The sequence below is a fragment of the Amphiprion ocellaris genome, chromosome 15 (assembly GCF_022539595.1).
Source record: "Amphiprion ocellaris isolate individual 3 ecotype Okinawa chromosome 15, ASM2253959v1, whole genome shotgun sequence".
Taxonomy (NCBI): Eukaryota; Metazoa; Chordata; class Actinopteri; family Pomacentridae; genus Amphiprion; species Amphiprion ocellaris.
Window position 1 is genome coordinate 4,781,657 of NC_072780.1, and position 21,024 is coordinate 4,802,680.

Genomic DNA, 21,024 nt, shown 5'->3' on the forward strand with positions numbered 1-21,024 from the left:
AAACACCTTCAATAAAGTTTTAACACATGCTCAAGATTGTTAAATAATTGTTTTTTTTTAAATACAAAAAATGCACACACCACTACTGATTCCAACACTGTTTTGTATAATTTGCTCAGATGAAAATTGAATGTTATATAATAGAATTCTGCTTGAAGAATTTTATTTCAATTTTTTTTAATGCAAAAAATGAAGCAGACATAAGAGCACTGTGAGCTCCAACAACAGGAGTGTTGACAATAAAAGACTCAATGAAGACCACATACCACCCAAAAACTGTAACACACGAGAGCCACAACATGCCTGACATATTCAACCTCTTTTTTAAAAAATTAATGCATTATGTTGGATGCAATAAGAAAATTTTGCTTAATTTGTAAACAGAATTACAGAATTTGTAGGCAAATTATACATAAATGTAAAACTAATAGTTTCACTGTAAATTATAAGAAAGGGAGCTAAACTGATAATGTGAGCATAAAGTTATATAAATAGAGCTGCATATGCAATTAAAGATGAATTTGTCTTTTTATGTAAATCTGTATGTAATTTAAGTAAGCAGAAAAACACACTGTATGACTATTGTGACGACCCTCCACTTGGACACCAGGTGTCCTTGTTCAGAAGCTGAGGGTCGTCAGCTGATTGAGCCACACCTGGGATTAAGTGGCTCAAACTGCATAAAACCTCCCTCACTTCCAGCGTCTGTCTCTCTCTCTGACAGGAGCAGATTTCTTCTGGAGCTCCAGCAGCTAGTTTTGGTTTGGTTTGGTTTATAGTCTTTCATGCACCTTGTTGGCTTGGTTTTGCATTAACATAAAACCTCTTTTTTTAGTCACCACCCTGTTGTTGTCTCCCTGTTTTGTTGCAGCTTCAGAGCCGAGTTGCAACAATATTGTTAAGAAATGAGAAATGAATGTAATTTGGAATGGAATTACAGTTAGAATAACTCTTAGAATGGTCATTCACATGGTTAACATATAATTGAGGGACTTTTGAAGTATATGGGATACATCGTGAATACATTTTTGTTCAAAGTAAAAAAAACTAATGTTTTTTTATGTTCGTTATGATCATTTCTTTACAAATTCCATAATTTTTTATTATGTAAACAATCACTTATTAATAAAAAATTACTGGATATCACTAAAATGTCAACAAAATAACTGTCCTAATTTAATAACAACCACCTTCTAATTAGCTAAACAATAATAAAATGAGCTGATTCAGAAATAATTTTCATTGTGTTCTTTTTATTAAGTTGAGATAATCATGACAGATATTTCTTTTTTGGCAATAAATCAAATTTTATATGGAACATAACAAACTGTATGTGTGTCTGAGAAATCACTTTCAACTAAGTTCCCCATTACAAAAACACCTCTCCAGGAAGTGTGTTAATTCCAGATCACATGACCTGCTCCACATGATGTCATTTCCTCCTGAAGAAAAGACTGGCAAGACTCCAAGGCTTTCTGAGTTATTTAATAGAAAGTAGTCAACAGGTTTACTACAATATCTTTATGTTTCAATTTTACTCAATTGTATATATGATATTTAGAAGAATCTTCGTGTAAAAATGCCATGTGGTGTTTGGTTATAGGTGACCATGTTGATTTTAGGCTTGAAAACAGCAAAAATGTCGACTATGTTACAAAAGGTCCTGCAATTATATATTGACCCAAAAGCAAAAGCACTCAGTGTGCAGAAAAAATTTGCCTTGCGACTCAGCTTGGTCACAAGATAAATCTTGAAAGTTGAGAGATAATTAATGGGGATGTAAAGAATAAAAAAAAAAAAAAAAATTTTTTCTGTCTTTCTTTGGTGTTTTCATTTTAGGTAGTTATCTGGATGAAAAAAGTTTAGAAAAGACAGTTTAGAAAGATAGTTTAGAAAGCGGTGTATGGAGAATGGATAGACGGATGGATTTAAAATAATATCTGAGAAATTTAGAGGAAAAAGGTCTCATACACCTGTAATACGACAAGAAGGCTCAACTACTCACTGCTCTCTGAGTTGGTCCACATGCTAAATAAGTTTGGGCCTCCTGATTTGATCTTTGACACTGTGTTGTATTTTTAAAGCAAATCTGATGCTTTTTAAATCCTAACTCTTAATCTTTAATGTAGTGGAGTAAAAGTGTAAAGAAACATCAAATATTTAAAACAGATAAAGGAGCACCGAGACGAAAGCTAAGTGCAGAAGTTGGGGAAAGGTGCTTTCCACCATCAAAGCCAGTTCTTCATGAGTTCAGAGTGGCAGATCTTTGTAATTCGCTTGTCTCCTGACTCCTCTGTGGCACTGAGCTGCACCTATAAGGCTTCCCTGCGGTCTTCTGTCAAGATGGATTTCATGAACCTGAGGAAAGCAGGCCTTCTCAAATTCTACCCAAGACAGAGCCACCTGGAAAGGAATTAATCATCAGATGATAAGGACTCGGAGCCACCTATGCTGCTGCTGCATACCTGAATGAATAATTTCATTTTGCCCATACGTGTGTGCCACCCTACTCTCGTGCGATTGTTGCCCACTCTTATTCTTGCATGACAGCTTGACGTGATCGCTGCCCGGCTCCGTTTGATGGATGGGGCGGCTTGACATCTGGGTGTCGCTTGACCTGCCCTGTTGGTAACCGAAGTGTCCCTGCCGTCCTTATCAGATGCTTCAGGCTCGGTGCCAGTGACATGGGCCGGCTTTGTGTTGCTCATCTCCTCTCCTCACACTGGCAGCACCTGCCATGTGTGATCCATCATCGGGAGCTCTTGTCTGTTAGCCCGAATCGGCTCACTTGGTAAGGTCAGGCTGCTCTTAGATACAGTTCGCAGGAGCCATTGACTGAGGACATGTGACTGAGAATTAAGTAACTGCTGAGGAGGTGAACTCATGGAGGACGTCTGTCGGACCCTGGTTCACTGCTCATACAGCTCTGCTACAGGCCTGTAATTTACTGGACAAACAGCAGGCTTCTCTCTTTTACTGCACACAGGAACACAGAGTCAGAACAGGAATATGTAAAAAAAAACAAAAAACAACCCATAACCATTACAAAAAATAACGACAATTTTACAGGAGTTTTCTGCTTTTTTAAATTATTAAGTAAAGCTTTTACTTTTGACGTTATCTAAAGGGTCAGTATATAATTGCAAGATTTTTTGTATCACAGTTGACATTTTTGCTGTTTTCAGGCCTAAAATCAACATGGCAGCCTATAACCAAACACCACATGGCATTTTTACACAAAGATTCTTCTAAATATTATATATACAATTGAGTAAAATTGAAATTGAAAGTTATTTCTAAAGATATTGTAGTAAACCTGTTGTCATGCCATAAATCCACACTTGACTCACACACTACTTTATATTAAATAACTCAGAAAGCCTTGGAGTCTTGCCAGTCTTTTCTTCAGGAGGAAATGACATCATGTGGAGCAGGTCATGTGATCTGAAATTAACACACTTCCTTGGGAGGCGTATATTGTATTTTATATAGTTGTTTTTACTTTTAATAAAAATGTATGCAAGATATATCCCATAGACGTCCAATATCCCTCAATTATAAATTGACCCTTTTGGTTCTTTTAGTGAATTTTGCTGATGTAATTTCTGTCTTCTTACTTGAGTATAACTGTTTTTTTGTGTGTTTTTGCAGTTTTATCTCAATTCAAACCACCGAAAACAGATTTATTTCTTGTATCTAAGCAGGTAAAAGTGCCTGATCGGTCACCTGACACCAGCCATCTCCTTAAAAAGGTACCTGCAAACGGTTATCCATGAGGTAACACAACATTCGTGAGAAGCCTGAAAGCAATCTGTGGTTTTAGCGTAATGAAACCGAACCTGTGGGTGCCTTGCCTTCAAAAATTAAAGCACAAACTCTTGACACTAAACAGAAGCAAACGGCGGCAGCGTCCTAACCGAGAGTCAAGGAGAAACAGGCTGATATCTGAGTGAGGAGGGTAAAGGAGAACGATACGTAAGAAAAGGGAGGAAGGAGAGAGGGATGGTGTCAGGTCCTCTCTTCTTCTTATTTCCCCTTTCACATTAAGCGTCCTTGACACGGGTGTAATGATACTACTCTTACTCTTTGTCTGTTTTTAGTGCTGCATTTACCCCACATCCACACACAGCACAAGCCGGGGTGCTCATTGCGAGTGCCTGAGCTGTTTGTCCTCAACGTGATCCTCGGCTGAACCTAATCTCCACCACTAGACCTTTGGATCTCACCTTTTCGTACTAAGTTGGAATAATATTCTATCTCCCTTTAGAGAAAATGGAGCACTAAACTTTCCAGACAAATTACCAAACTGCTGAAACCACAATCAATCTCTGGCAGTTAAAGATTCATTAGGCTCAAAAACAGAAAAAAAAATGCCCTCATTCAGTCATTCCAGCCTCAGCAAAGAGGCCGCTTCCTCAGGGACCACGAGGCACTTTGATGCTTTGATCATCACACATCACTGGCACAGATACTCTCACACTTAACTGTTTATGTTGTTGATTTATTGGGATCAGAGAGACGCTCAACAGGGGATCTCCAGCGATGAGATTCAGGACTTTTTTTTTTTTTTTAATCACAATCTGTTTTTACAGCGTTTGAACAATGAGGCTCCGCATATCAAAAGGCAGAGATACAAAAACGTACAGCAGGTGTGGCTGCTCAGATTACTGGTGCTTTGAAAGAAAATGACATCCTATAAAATCTTTGAAGAGAAACATGAATGGCAGACCTCCAGATAACATAAAGATGAATTTGGCCTTTGTGAGACTATATTTTATTGTGACATCCAACTTTGTGGCAGATCAAAGTTACCTTAACCCTCTGAAACCCAAGCATTGATGGTATTGATGGAATTTTTTTCCTTTTAAAACTGTTTGTAGCATGCTTCTAATCAAGAAAATAATGAAACTTTTTCATTTTTTTGATTTTTCAGGATTTTGTGAAAACATTACAAAATTGCAACAGTGGATCTTATTAACACTTTATTTTTAACAAAGTCCACAGATGATTAGGCAATCAAGATTCAATAATATCAAAATATGTATCTTAAAATGAATTTTATTAATATGAAATTTTTTAATATGCAAATTAATTTAACAAGTCAAAGCTGAAATTGCAATTCACTTGCAATGCACTTCCACATAATAACAAATGGTAAGAAAACAATGTTATTACAACTTTTTTTAACTTGCAAAAGTGGAATTTTATTACATCAGTCTTCTATAATTTGTTCATATTTACTTTGCTTGAACATCATAATGATTGCTGATGTCTGAGGACTCTGAATTGGTGGATGTCATTCTCCTTTGCGTCTCCTTATATGTGAAACTGAAGGAAGCAGTTTTTTTGATCTGTGAAGCACAAATGAGCTTCACACTTGTTGCATGAAGTTGATGTACAGTACCTGTAAATATCTGTAAATATACTGTTAATGGGTTAACCCAGGCATGGGCAAACTACGGCCCCCGGGCCACATGCGGCCCTTTGGGCTTTTCAATCCGGCCCACGAAATAATTTGGTCAATATTAGAATTGACGAAATTACGGTAAAGACCACATTCATTTGGCCTTCTCCTGCAGAACCCGGCGTTTCTGTTGACCCCACTAGATGGCGCACTCCAGACACAAGTGACTTTTGTTGGTTTATTCTCTCTTCTTCTACTTTGCAGCTGCATTGAACCCTCCTGTAAGGAGTGGATCAAAGAAAAGCAGTGAGTGTCGAGTGTTTCAGAAGGAGTGGACTACTAAATATTTTTTTCGCTAAAGTCCCTTCAAAGGCTGTATGTCTTATTTGCAATGACACCGTTGCGGTTTTTAAAGAATACAATATCAGCCGACACTTTTCCACGAAGCATGCTAACTATGCTAGCAACCAGTTAGCATAAGAACGGACAGCTACGTCTCAGAGGTTGGCAGCCAGTTTACACACTCAGCAAAATACGTTCTTCGACAAACTACGATTCAAGAGTCAAGCACGAAGGCAAGTTATTTGCTAGCATTCAAAATAGCAAAGGCTAGCTAGCCTTTCTTTTGAAAGAATGCATGGTAGAGACAGCAGGTCTCCTGTGTCCAGAGAGCAGAAACAAATTAGAAAAAATTAGCTTATCACACAGAACAGTTACTCGCCGTGTTGAGCTAATCTGTGAAGACTTAACCAGCTCACTGAACGAAAAAGCAGAGTCCTTCAAGTTATATTCACTAGCACTGGACGAAAGTAATGGCATAAAAGACACTGCTCAGCTTTTTATTAGAGGGACTAATGACAACTTTGAGACAACGGAGGAATTTTTGACCATGGAATCCATGAAGGGGGAACAGGAGCAGAGGACTTGTACGACAGGATGTCTGGGGTCATCGAGAGGCTGAAGCTGCCTTGGTGTAAACTCCCCAATGTCACCAAGGATGGATCGCCAAACTTGACAGGAAAAAACGTCGGGCTGCTGAAAAGAATCCAGGATAAAGTGAAGGAGGAAAACCCTGAGCTGGATGTGATTTTCCTCCACTGCATAATCCATCAGGAAGCGCTCTGTAAGTCTGTTTTGCATCTTGATCATGTCGTGAAGCCAGTCGTAAAACTCGTTAACTTTATACGATCGAGAGGGCTTCAGCATCGTTAGTTCATTAAGTTTCTTGAAGAAACTGATGCTGATCACCAGGACTTGCTTGACCACTCTCATGTCCGCTGGTTAAGTTTGGAGGATAAAAAAGGGTGACCAACAACACTGTTCCCACTGAAACTGAATGTGAGTATTCTTTACTTTGTCAGTGATGTCTTTAACATGTAATTCATATTAGTTTGCACAATTTCCATCCATCTGATGCTGGCCTGGCCCGTCTGTCGAATTTGAAAGCTCAATGTGGCCCCTGAGCCAAAAAGTTTGCCCACCCCTGGTATAGACACTGTATATTGCCATAGATGGCACACTTGATGACCTTACTCATGACCTAGTGATGGGGCCTTCTGTGTAAATAAGAAGGTTGCATTTTTTGTGACATTGAAAGAAATCCTTAAAAAAAATCACATGTATTATACTTTTTTAAAAATAATTATAGTTTTCTATCACTAAACATCTTTAGGATGAAGAAAAAAATACTACAGGTCAAATACTTGCTTGGAAAATTGTTGAAATTGTTCCAGAAGGGAACAAGACTTTCATCTTGCACCTTCTTGTTTGCACTGAAAAGGAGAAGCTCTCCAATCTTGCTGTACACTGTATATGACGGTAAAGCACATTCTATTCTATTCTATTCTTGTTTGAACTTGGAATGTGGTATGTTTTCCCACCAAAGATGTCGCAATTTTGCAGTTCAGAGTGGGGGGTGTTGGGATATGTAGTGTTTGTCTACATTCAATCAGAAAAAGGTACAGCCAGACAGCTTTAAATAAATGTTGCAATTTTGCAACTGTGGGCCTCAGAGGGTTGAATGAGTTCCAGCAAATTAGGAATAAACACATTTTGCCAAATGCTGATGAGTTACATTTAAAATACATTTTAAAAAAACTTCAGTGAATATGTTACATTGTAGTCACCACTTCTCACTTAGCACCAGGGGGCATTACTTTTCCCAACAGGGGTCTGAGTGACTAACATTTTCTTACACAGTGATGTTTAAACAGTTTTTTTCCCCCCCTGTCTTTTCTTGCACTTTTATCTGCAAATGATCTCCACTTGCAGCCCCGAAGAGACAAGACATTAATTTTATGTTTTCTTACCACAAATCGCAGGCAATTTCAGGATTGTTTTACAGATGCTTCCAAGAAATAACATGCCGGTTTAGCTGGAAACTAAACACGAAATGTAATCTCCGACTGTTAAAGCCATTACTCCTTCCAGCACATTGCATCAGGGTGAATCAGTCACTCTTGCAGATAACAGTGGAAACAATGTCCTTCATTCACAGTAAAACAGAGGAAATCCTCAAGGGGACGGCGGTTTATGGAAAACTAACAGGCATGAGAGCATGAATTAGAAACACGCTGCAGGATGGCATGAAACAGATGAAGTTTGTTCATGTCTTTTTAAGTGGAATGATATGCTCATGTGCATGGATTTTACTAAGTTCAGTGAGATAACTTTGTGTTGCTGCTGCAGTGTACCAGCACGTCCACCAGAGGGGGAAATAGAGCCACAATGTTTTCACTCCATCGTTCAGTAACAAAAATACCATGTGCAGCTTTTAATATAGGAACAGTGGCTGATTAAAACACCCAAGTCACATTTAATCAGTAAAAGTGCCTTGTCATCTCTACCGAGCTTATTCACATGCAAAACAGCAGTCGGGATGTTTTGCATCAGAGTGAAACAAAGGAAGAAAGAGCAGGAAGTCATCCACAGAGTGACTCAAACATTTTCATGATCAAATAAAAAGTAACACATAAAGCAGGGTTGCACAGATAAATAATAAAGCGAGGACAGCAGTGGCACTTTTCACTGGTCAGAGGTGATGTTTTTTTTTCTCTCCATTAATGGCCAGAGGTGTGTTTGTTTCGTTCTACCTAAGCCGGTAGAGTCAGTGGATGCGAGGCACCGGGTGCAGCAGGGTCATGTGCTCGGCGCCGTTGAAAGGCAGACGCTGGGTGCAGTAATGATGCACCACCTCGGGGATGCTGGGGAACACACAGCTGCTCTGGTCCAGGGTGTAGCCGTTCTCTTTTGTCTGGGCAACAATGATGTGAACGCAGCCCTGACTGGTCCTAAATCCAGTAGAGGAGGGGAAGAAGACAGGAGAGTTAACCAAGTTTACTGACTTAACCCTCCTGCTGTCCTCATTTATGGGCACCAAAAAATATAGTTTCCTTGTCTGAAAAAAAATCCAAAAATTCAGCTAAAAAATTCCCCAAATTTCTGAAAATTTGCAAAACCTTCAGGAAGAAAATTCCAATAATTCCTTCAAAGTTTCACTTAAAAGTTTTATTTTAAAAAAATCAATAAATCCCCCAAATACGGCAAGAAATAAAAAATTTAAAAATGTAACAAAAATTAAAATTGGAAATATTTTTTAAAAAAATTTGTAAAAATCTTCCCAAAAAATCCTAAAAATATTTAAAGTGATTACATATATATCAGTAAAACTTCTAATATTTTCTTTAAGAACATTCACAAAAAAATCAAACAAAATCGAGCGAAATTCGCTGGACTTGTTTATATATTTATCTGTAATGTGCTACAGTACTGCTGCTTTTTGCAATATTTCATTGTGACTTTCCTATGATGACAGTAAACGAGTCAATATATAATTACGAGATTTTTTTACCATAGTTGACAGGTATCATAGTTGACATTTTTGCTGTTTTCAGGCCTAAATTCAACATGGCTGCCTGTAACCAAACACTACATGGCATTTATACAGAAAGATCCTTCTAAATATTATATATACAATAATTGAGTAAAATCGAAAGTTATTTATAAAGATATTGTAGTAAACCTGTTGACATGCCATAAATCCACACTTGACTCACACACTACTTTATATTAAATAAGTCAGAAAGCCTTGGAGTCTGGCCAGTCTTTTCTTCAGGAGGAAATGACATCATGTGGAGCAGGTCATGTGATCTTCCTTGAGAGGTGTTTTGTAATGGGGAACTTAGTAGAAAGTGATTTCTGGGACAAAGATATAATTAGTTATTTTCCATATAAAATTTGATATATTGGCAAAAAAAAGAAATATCTGTCATGATTATCTCAACTTAATAAAAAGAACACAAAACGATTTCTGAATCAGCTCATTTTATTATTGTTTAGCTCATTAGAAGGTGGTTGTTATTAAATTGGGATGGTTATTTAGTTGGCATTTTAGTGATATCCAGTCATTTATTATTAATAAGTGATTGTTTCCATAATAAGTAATAATGGAATTTGTAAAGACATGATCACAATGAACATAAAAAACTTTTTTTTTTTTTTAACTTTTAATTAAAATGTATGCAAGATATATCCCACGGAAGTCCCTCAATTATATATTGACCCTATACATGTTTTGTCCTCTGGTCAGTTTTAACAGAAGGCAGGAGATTAATTAAAAAATAACAATGAACAATGCAGCTCTGGTACATAAAAATAAGCTTTATCAAGCTTTAGATAGATGGGTAGTACAGTATTTATTAAAAATCTAAATTTATTGTTGAGTTTTAGGTTCAAAATAAATATTAAATTTCACACTTTCAACTTCTGACCTAATGACTGGACCGACTGTATTTTTATCCTTTCATACACTACAGTGTGTGGCCATTTAGTAAAGTAACTCAGCAGCCAGTATCTCAGCTGTTGGTGCACTTTCAGATTAGACTCACTTGAGGGCGATGGAGTACTTGCTGTTGTCCGACTCGCTGTTCCTGACCAGGAAACTGGCCTCTTTGCAGGACAGCAGCTGAAACTCCGCCTCCTGGCGAGTCACACAGCCGTGGTACCAGCTGAGACAGAGGGGTGGGTTACAGGGGGATTACATTTCATCTGCCATCCATCAACTAATGTGTAGAATTTTGATGCAACCCTCTTGGAAATGAGCGTTACCCTTATGTAACAGTGAAATTTAATTAAAAAAAAAAAAATCCTTTCCACAATAAAAAACAGATGCACCCACATTTTCACATTTGAATTCCTTTTAAAATGCTTCGAGTATTACGACATTAAATACCTAGGTTTTAAGTGTCTGAAGGAAATTCCCCACACTGGTGATTTTGCACCATTCATCTGTTGTTTTCTTCAACTAGTCTTGTCAGAGATTTAGCTCAGGATTTGGATTAACTAATCTACTATTCTGGTCCACCAAGGACAGCAGAAGGTTCCTCACCTTTGTTTTTCCAGCGGCAGGGAGGGGTCAACACAGCAGGCCTCGCTCTCAGGACCAGGAGTGGAGGACGGCAGCATGGTCGGAGGAGAGGATCTCAGGATCTTCTGGGTCCAGCTTTTCTGCCTCAGATGCTGATTCTGCTGCTGCTGCTGGGCTGCTGGATGCTGAGGCTGTCTGGTGAGTGTGGGGTGAGGCGTCTCATCTTTGGCTGGCCGATCAGCGCTGTCAAACTGTGCTGGGGGGAAGACGAGCGGCAACAGAAGATATATATATGTAAAGAAAAAAAACTGCTGCCTGGGTTTGAACTGGGTGTTGGAGCCTCCAGTAAATAAAAAATAAGAACGCAGCACTTTGATGTTTCAGTGGAGATGTTATTCGGTATGCTGTTGGTCTGCGCAGCATATAAAATATAAATGTTAGGGGAGGCCTGACTGGTTTTTTAAACAAATACATTTCATATTGATCGAAGGCACAGCACAGGCAGGGTTGGTGCTGTATGGAAGTAAACACTGGGTACTACTCCAGCAAAACCAGTACAGAAATTCAGTTAGTTTTGCTATTTAACAGCTGAAAAGTTAACACTCCTGTTGTCTTCATTTACGGGCACCAAAAAATATTGTTTCCTTGTCTGAAAAAAATTCAGCAAAAAAATCCCCTAAATTTCTGAAAATTTGCAAAACCTTCAGGAAAAAAAAATCCAATAATTCCTTAAAAGCTTCCCTTAAAAGTTTTATTTTTAAAAAATCCCTCAAATTTGGCAAGAAAATTCTTGTAAATATCTTTAAAAAATGAGTGAAAATCTCCCAAAAAATCCTAAAAATATCTAAAGTGATTCCATATATATCAGTAAAACTTCTAATATTTTCTGTTAGAACGTTCACAAAAAAATCAAACAAAATCCAGCAAAATGTGCTGAATTTTGGTAGATTTTTTGTGAATATTCTTAAAGAAACATTTTAGCATTTCTTTTTTTTCCACCAAAAAAGGTTCAGAAATCTCCCAAAAATGTTGAAAATGTGGACATCAGAAGTTTCACTGTGAAAATATTTTTTATCCCCACATTTTCAAACTTTAAACCAGGTCAATTTTGACCCGCAGGACGACACGAGGGTTAAGGATGTTCAGTTCATGTGTGCTCAGCTTGTGTACAATCAACTGCATACAGTGTCGCAAACTTTTTCCAAACTCTGCCGTACCTGACAGAGTTCTAACAATGTGCTCCTTCTTCCACTCCCAGGGCAGCTCGTACTCAGTGGAGGGTCGAGGGTCCAGCTCAGGCCTGGTGATTACCGTCCTGTCGGTGTCACCGCTGCCCTCGTATGGGATGTCATAAATCTGTAAAGGAACAGGCTGACCGTCCTCCACCGATCCCTCGCTGCCCTCCATCAGCACACACACCTTCAGCAGGTCCTTAGATCCCCGACGTCTGATCTCTGTCAGCACAAAACAAAGGATTAAAGAACCTCCGCTCCATCAAGGAGTCCTGTGCAAGAACAAACAATGGAGGATCTTAACCCTCCTGTTGTCCTCATTTACGGGCACCAAAAAATATTGTTTCCTTGTCTGAAGAAAATTCAAAAATTCAGCAAAAAAATTCCCCAAATTTCTGAAAATTTGCAAAACCTTCAGGAAGAAAATTCCAATAATTCCTTAAAAGTTTCTCTCAAAAGTTTTATTAAAAAAAAAAATTTCCCCAAAATTTGGCAAGAAAATTCTTGTAAATATTTTCAAAAAATGAGTAAAAATCTTCCAAAAAAATTCTAAAAAAATCTAAAGTGTTTACATATATATCAGTAAAACTTCTAATATTTTCTTTAAGAACATTCACATAAAAATCAACCAAAAGCCAGCAAAATTCACTGGAAGCAAAATTTTTTTAACATTTCTTTTTTCCCACCAAAAAATGTTCAAAAATGTCCTGAAAATGTTGAAAATGTGGACATCAGAAGTTTCACTGTGAAAATATATTTTTTTCTCCACACTTTCAAACTTTAAACCGTATCAATTTTGACCCGCAGGACAACATGAGGGTTAATATTTGTCCTTTCTATTTAGCATTAATACTAGAAATGTCGGCTATCCATCAATAAATGCTAAATAAGTGTGTCCATATAGTGTTTTCCTCTGGAACAGGAAAGGCTTCTCGCTCACATAATTTCTTAAAAGTTCACATTTCCAATAGAAGTACTTGGTGTGTCCACGGAAAAACAACAGAGAAAAAAGACACAGCATTCTTTTCTCTCTATTATTTGGGAACAACTGGGAAAAGATCCTGTAGTTCAGGGGAAAAAAAGCTCAGCCTAAGTTGCAAAAGAATAGAATTTGGTCTAGAAGATCAGTCAAAAGGGATTTTCACAGTCTTGCTGCTCCAAGTTCTCCTCATAAATGGCTTTTAACTGATATATAAAAAGTTTGTAAATGATCTAAAAAGGCATTAATTCTAACAGGTGCTCTATGAGAAAATGGCCATGGTTGGGTCAATATATAATTGAGGGACATTTGAAGTCCATGGGATGTATCCGGCATACATTTTTATTAAATTTTTTTTTAAAAATAATGTTTTTTATGTTCATTATGATCATGTCTTTACAAATTCCATAATTATTTATTATGGAAACAATCACTTATTATTAAAATAATGACTGGATATCACTAAAATGTCAACTAAATAACTGCCCCAATTTAATAACAACTACCTTCTAATTAGCTAAACAATAATAAAATGAGCTGATTCAGAAATAGTTTTGATTCTGTTCTTTTTATTAAGTTGAGATAATCATGACAGATATTTCTTTTTTAGCAATATATCAAATTTTATATGGAAAATAACAAATTGTATCTGTGTACAATAAATCACTTTGAACTAAGTTACTCATTACAAAAACACCTCTCAAGGAAGTGTGTTAATTCCAGATCACATGACCTGCTCCACATGATGTCATTTCCTCCTGAAGAAAAGACTGGCCAGACTCCAAGGCTTTCTGAGTTATTTAATATAAAGTAGTGTGTGAGTCAAATGTGGATTTATGGCATGTCAACAGGTTTACTACAATATCTTTATAAATAACTTTCAATTTTAATTTTACTCAGTTGTATATATAATATTTTAGAAGAATCTTTGTGTAAAAATGCCATGTGGTGTTTGGTTATAGGCAGTCATGTTGATTTTAGGCCTGAAAACAGCAGAAACGTCAACTATGATACCCGTCAACTATGTAACAAAAAGCCCCATAATTATATATTGACCCGGCTAATGTTACATCATAATGAATGAGTCATTTCCTCCAGTTTCATTAGTCATTTCCCTGCTGTCATCTGGAAGGCTCTTAAAGCATTTTAACTGGTTCGGTGAGGAGGTGCAAGAAAAAAACAGATTCCAGTGCAATGAAAGTAAATCGTACAGTGTTATAGTGTGAATTGTTGCACATCAGGCTTAACAAATTTGCACTACTCCTGCAAGTCAGAGTGTTATCATTCTGCACTATCCTTTTCATGGTAATTTCTGTAGCTCTAATATTCTTTTTAGTTTTTTTTCGAATAGTAATCATATTGTGTTTACCATATAGTGTTCGATATGGAATTCTCAAATACATTTTTTTTAAAAAGTCATGAAAATCCTAAATCAGATGCTGTTCAAGGAACTCTATTGATACATGAATAAATGGATTTATCCATACATCAGCAGGAGTTTAATACTTAAACCACACTGTTTCAGATACAGGCAGCACAGTGCCTTGGTGGTTAGCACTGTCGCCTTGCAGCTAGAAGATCCCTGGTTCCGATCTGGGTCTGCGATCTTTCTGTGTGGAGTTTCCATGTTCTCCCTGTACATTTGTGGGTTTTCTACAGGTTCTCCGGCTTCCTCCCACAGTCCAAAAACATGCTGAGGTTAATTGCTGATTCCAAATTGTCCGCAGGTTTGCGATTGTTTGTGTCGTCATCATCATCATGTGGCGTCTTCGTTCCGAAGGTTGGCGACTATAGATCTCCATTTGTGTCTATTCTCTGCAGCTCTTCACTTCAGTGTAGGACTGTGCTGCACTCCACCTCTTGATGTCATCACTCCATTTACCTCTCTGCCTTCCTCCTGCATGTGTTCCTTCGATGGTGCCTTCAAGAATTATGTTATGGATCTTTCCAGCGCTGAACAAGGCCAGCAGAACTCATTTTCCTTTGCATTAGATCACAGAATAGGCTCCTTTTTGTATCAGCTCTCTCTAACACTTCCATGTCTGTCACTCTTTCTCTCCAACTGATTTTTAACGTTCTCCTAACGCCCCACACCTCAAAGGATTGTATTCTCTTCTGGATGTTTTCTGTGAATTGCCATGCCTCACATCCATCAGCTAGTACAGAACACAGAGAACATCTCAACAGTCTTAGTTTCAGTGAGATGCTGATGTTTCTATGAAGGAATTCTTTGCATTCCAAAAACTTGGTCTTCGCCTCTCCAATTCTTCTTGGAATTTCTTCATCCACTTTCCCATCTTCTGATATTGTGGTTCCAAGTTACTGGTATTCATGGACTTGCTCAAGATTGTTTCCTTCTGTACTGATTACAAAGTTCTCTGGAGTTGTCTTGCTAACACACACGGTCTTTGTCTTTTTGGCATTTAACTCCATCCCGTATGCTTCACATGTGGTGTAGAATGTGTGTAGCCCTGTGATAGACTGTTACCTGTCTAAGGTGTCCCATGCCTTCACCCAAAGTCAGCTGGGATAGACTCCAGCCCCCCAAGACCCTCATGAGGATTAAGCAGTGCAAAAATGACGTATGGATGTTTCAGATGCGGAAATTCAATTTTTAAGAAGTGGGAGAATCATCATTTTATTTTTATGTTAAATTACCAAATCATTTCAGGATGTCCTACAGTGATTGTGCAGTGTGACTATAACTGCACAAAAGAAGGTTTTTATTCTTGACCAGACTGTTTTGTTTGATTGTGGTCAAACTTTAAACCTTATCAGTTTGAAGTAACACTGATGATTCTACTTTGAATCACAGTGAAACAATGGTCACTGATATACAGAGTAACTGATGTCAGCTGATATGTAGAGCGTTAATAATGGTGCTGTCCTGCTCTCGGAGCCCCAGTGACATCAGACTCTTGCCGACTTCCTCAGTATGATTTAAGCCTCATAAATTAACTCGGTCTCATCGTCACATCCTCTGCAGACTTCTCAGAGGAGACCTGGAAGCAGCACGGCCGCTCGCTGAGGCAAAACCTACTCGACAGCGCTGCGATAAAACATTTTCACATTCACAGCAGGCTATTGTGTAACCCTTTTACTTAAAACAATGGCCTGATGGAAGGAAAGGTCAGGAGAGCATGTGATTGGACGACGGGCCACAAGTCTTCCTTGATGCTGGGAAGTTTTGATTAATGGTCAGGCAGGTCCATGTAGGGGGTTACACAGAGCTGCGTCTGAGATACAGGAGGGAGGCTGAGCAGTGAGGGGCAAACTTCCTTTTTAGAGAATAGCACCAGGAAACAGAGACAGGAAAGAGGAAGCGGGGACAGGAAACTGCACCCATTGTCCAAATGCACCACAGTTGCTGTAGCAACCCCATGGGGCACCGGGAGCACTACGGGAGTGAGTTCATGTTCTCACTGCTCTGCCTGAAGAAACCTGAAAATCCTGTCATTCACATAAACCTTACAGGCATTGACTTTGTGTCTGATGCTCGCCTGCCAGCCACAGGTGAGGGAGGTAAAAGCATTCTCACCTGTGATCATCTGCTGTGCGTCGTAAGGCTCCATGTAGCCGTCGTTCTCCCCGAGTCTCTCCGCCTCGCGCTGCTCTCTGGTCTTCTGAGCATCAAACGGATCTGCGTAGTCCTCCAGAATGATCACCTGCATCAAAAAATACAGGGAAATCAGGATTTAAATAGACACTTTAAAGCTGTCAGAGCAGCAAATAACGTCTGTGAGGGGAGAAAACCAACGGATTCCCAACCAGAGGCTCAAATATATGTGGAGAGACTGCAGTGTGGCTCAGCTAACTTAAAAAAAATTAAACAGATGCTCCATATATTTGTGTTTAGGAGGAAATTAAACACACAAACAGGAATATTTAAGCGATCCTGGTCTTCCTATACATGTATAACGAGCAACTACCATTCAGTAAACTACCAGCTACAACAGGCCGACTGCACGGGACTCAGAAAGTTGAGGTTGCAACAACTAAACCTACTTAATTCTGCAATGACATGGCATTAAAAACAGTTAGCAAGTGAGCTGGTAAGCTGAAAATGAACTTCTGCAATTCGAAAATATATCAATCAAACTTGCTATAAAAAAAATACTAAATTTTATTTATTGTGAAATAGGGCTGTAGAATATGCTTCTATTTTAACCATTTCCTGTTGATTTTGTCAATAAATTTGCAAAAAAAAATTGACAAATACCCATTCTCCCAGAGCTAAAGATGGTGCCTTATTTGTTGGAAGACATTTGGGTTAGTACAATATTTGACAAACAAAGAGGCAGCAGACTTTCTCATTTGAAGAGCTAGAGGCACCAAATGTTTAGCATTTTCATTTAATTTGTGATTAATCGTCTCAGTTCCCCCTGAGGGCTGCAGGAGAAAATCACACAAACAAGGTATTAAATGAACAGCAGTCAACAAGCAGACAGGCTTCAGCTGGTTAGAAGAGCTGCTGACACTTCGTTTTGCATTTCGTCTTAGAGTACTTTATTGTAAAGTGTCGTCACATTCTGCTCGATCAGTCATGCCTGACTGTCCTGTAACCTTATCAGTGACTCATCTTTTCTTGTTTACTTTACAGGCCTTTACACAAGAGACAATAGTAGGCTATAAAGGTGTCCCCCTGTAGTCACTTCCAGTTGCATTGCTGCGCCTTTGTGACAGAAAAACAGACATAAATGAGCCCAATGTTGAAGTGTTTAGCTTAGAATGCTCAATAAAACATAAAACATGATGTTATTTCTGTGGAAACAACACCACATTCCTCATTAAAACATGCTAAAAGTAAAAATATAACACTTGAACTCAACTGGGGGCTGCTGCAAACTTGAATTTAAGTTTAAAAAAGGGGGATTCACTCCCTTGTTGAAATATAAAACTTCCATTTTATTCTTCCTCTCTTTTATCTGCCTTTTTTCTCACCATCATTCCACTATCACCTCCCTCACTTCTTTTTTTTTTTGTTTCAAAGCTGAGCTGGAGGGGACTTGGGTTAGCGCCTGAGTGTCAAATAGCACGAAGCTTTTTATAACATGATAGCCATCACCAGGGGGGCCGAGTGCAGAGAATGAGAGGGAGGGGCTGAGAATAGTGAACCAGATTACATGCAGGAAGAGGAGGAAGGTGAAGACCTCACGTCTGACCACAGCTTTGTATTGGAGGTGGGGAAGATGGGTGTGAGGGGAGAGGAAAAGAAAGAGAGATAGAAAAGGCAGACTGGGAGGAAACAATGGAGAGCAGAGACAAAAAAAAGAGAGGGGGGAGGGAGAAAACGAAACAATAATATCAATTTTCAGAGTTTGGACTGGATCCTGGCGACTTCATTTTCATGACTTGTCATGTATTATTTTTTTGTTTGTTTGTTTGTTTGGAGTAGAGTTTGTTGGACTAATGCCAGAATTAAGGAAAGATCCCACAGATTAAACAACAAACCCACAAATTATCAGCAGTTATGGAAGAAACATTTGCATATTTTACTCAAGCAATCATCCACAATGTTTCCAGAGAATTGCAGAAGTTTTAGCAAAAAAATTATCTTGCTAGATAGAAGATTATTGGATGTTATATTTTAGAATATAGTGGATATTGGTGGAATATCACACAGGGCAGTGAGGTAATGTTTTATTGGTAATTACGGAGCTAATTATACTTACTTTATTCTTTTTATTATTTAAAAAGTGCTATTTTTACCCACTAAAGGCTTTTTTGTGTGTGAAATCTTAGTCTGTAAAGTAACTATAACTACAATATGGTGTTTATAATAATTTAGTACATTATAGTAGTATTAGTATAGTAGAAATTCAATATTATTTATATGTGTAAAATTAAATCAAAAAATACCTCAAAATTTACATTAAAAATACATTAAAATGTGTTTTTAATGTATGTATTTAAACTTTGTGACTTTCTACTAATGTCAAAAGGAAAACTGTTCCACTTAAATAAGCTGCATAATATTTAATAGTAACAGAACACAATTAAAGTCGTAATATTTTCAAAATAAAACTCAAATGTGAACACATCAAACTAGGTTTATATATGAAAAAAAAATACAATTTAGGATCTGTGAGAGCAAAAATATGACTAAAATGACTGATGAAGTGCATTGTCTTTGCCTGACACTTTAAAGTGGAAAAACTCCGCAACATCTGGATATTACAGCTGGATTCTGTGTTAAAGTGATGTTTGGAGGCTGATACTGTAACTCACTGTTTCTGTTTTGCTCTGGGCCTGTTTCTCAGCCTCTGGTACCGCTGGACCGGGGATGGTACCGCTGTTGAAGTTGGGGCTCTTGTCCTGCTTGTCCACCCTGATCAGCCGGCTGATGTAGGCATTGGCGGATGGAGAAGTCTTCAGGGTTCGGTGCTGCTCCTCAAACACCGGCTCCGCTTTGGAGTTTTTACGACTTTTCCCAGACAGAAGAGTGTCCCAAACTTTTCCATCTTTCGGGGAACTCACTCTTCCCAACTCTGCAGCCGAGTTCTTTCGGTTCCTCCCGGACAGGAGCGACCCAACCCCTCCTCCACCTCCTCCACCTCCTCCGGTATCGGCAGAGGAGTTCTTGCGCAGGCCCGGTTTGGAGGCCGGAGCTTTGGACACCAGTCCGGCCTTGTTGGATCTCGGTTGGGAGCCAGACTCGGAGGCTGAGCGGATCCTGTCGGTACCGTTCTTCAGGTTCATGGGGAACTCCTTGAACCACTTTGCCATTTTGGACTCCGGTGAAGCTGTGCTGCTGCTCCGGTACCTTCCAGCTCCATACACCCCAGAGACGCACCTTTACAAACCACTGCCTTTCTAACAAAAGATTTCCGCTGCTTTATTCTAGGATGAAGCCTGTGTTGGCAGGATCTCCACACCTCCGTTTAAAGCATGTCATAAATACTTTAAAAACAGTCTGTGGCTCTGTCCTTATGGGCTGATTTAAAACAAATCCACTGCCTGTTTGGCAAAAGTTAAAAATAACAAATACTTTATCCCATTTGTGGTTTTTTCTTACACCTGTTCCTGCTAAGGTTTATTCCCTTTGGATGAAGAGGTGTCTCCGGAGTGGGATGATCCTAAAAAAGGCAAAGTTTTTCTTGCTTCTGATTTGTGGTCCCATTCCCACAGTAGCTTATCTGTCTTTTAACAAGCGTCCACTGTCGCACCGAGGCTCCGGACTGCGCCTGGAGGATACAGGGGAGGAAGGGGGTGTCTGGAGCTGGGAGAGGGGAGGCAGGACCTGGTGGGCGGTGATAAGCCTCTAGAACATTTACTGAGTGTAGAATTCAAACTTAGACTCATCTATGCCAGCATAACCCACCAATGATATATTATCCCTGTAGCCCTAATTAATACAGCCTCTATTCTAACTGTAATTTACTCAGATTTGTTTTAACCCTTTGATGCAACATGGGTCAAAAGATACCCATATTCAGTGGAATATGGGTATCTTTTGATCCATGTTGTGCATCAAAGGGTTAAATGTGACCTTTATTTAACCAGTAAGACCATCAAGATGACCTGGCCTAGAACACTCACCATTATAAAGGTACTATGAGATTATAAAATCAAACATGACAACAACTGACATGGGGGGAAAAAATGCTGTATAGAAATAGGGATTGCATTTTTCAGTTACACATCTTATGATCAGAGCTTTGAACTTTCCAGATGGGACAAGATCATGCAGCTTTAGTGGGTACAGAAGCTTTTTTCATGGCCAGAGAATGAAATATAGCAAATCATGATGAGCTAAGATTATAAGGACTTAATCCAGTATGGCCTTGTTGATAAAAAATACATTCCTGCTGCTGTCTGCATAGGCTTAATATAAGTCAAAAAACAGATTATAAAGAACATAGTGACATATACTAGACAATAAATTGTATATATATAAAAATATCCAATTATACAATATAAAATATATAACAATCATGTAGGATTCAAGCAATAGAGAAAGTTTTTGAGGGCAAAAATCACTATATTGGCATCTTTAAATGCCGGTATTTCAATAAATGTTGCTTATACTCTCATGCATTTGTTC

The 21,024-nt window shown here is 38.5% G+C and overlaps 1 protein-coding gene and 1 long non-coding RNA gene across 2 annotated transcripts; one reads left to right on the forward strand and one right to left on the reverse strand.

Annotated features, from left to right (window-relative positions):
- Nucleotides 1-6,227: 6,227 nt before the first annotated feature.
- Nucleotides 6,228-20,306, reverse strand: LOC111562511 (SH2 domain-containing adapter protein E). The gene is made up of 6 exons (XM_023261080.3): nucleotides 19,209-20,306; nucleotides 16,519-16,645; nucleotides 11,987-12,223; nucleotides 10,791-11,025; nucleotides 10,291-10,410; nucleotides 6,228-8,694 (listed from the first exon to the last, which is right to left on the reverse strand). The coding sequence occupies exons 1-6, from the start codon at nucleotides 19,704-19,706 to the stop codon at nucleotides 8,511-8,513; spliced, it is 1,401 nt and encodes a 466-aa protein (XP_023116848.1). The 5' UTR covers nucleotides 19,707-20,306; the 3' UTR covers nucleotides 6,228-8,510.
- LOC129350646 (uncharacterized) lies at nucleotides 10,333-12,896 on the forward strand. Its single transcript, XR_008604119.1, has 2 exons — nucleotides 10,333-10,967; nucleotides 12,028-12,896. It is a non-coding gene; the product is annotated as an uncharacterized LOC129350646 (long non-coding RNA).
- Nucleotides 20,307-21,024: the final 718 nt, after the last annotated feature.

Coding starts and splice junctions, on each gene's coding strand:
- LOC111562511 (XM_023261080.3), bottom strand. CDS start 19,706: ATGGCAAAGTGGTTCAAGGAGTTCCCCATGAACCTGAAGAACGGTACC. Junction 16,646..19,208: donor CCCAGAGCAAAACAGAAACA/GTGAGTTACAGT, acceptor TTTTTGATGCAG/GTGATCATTCTGGAGGACTA. Junction 11,026..11,986: donor CATTGTTAGAACTCTGTCAG/GTACGGCAGAGT, acceptor TCTTCCCCCCAG/CACAGTTTGACAGCGCTGAT.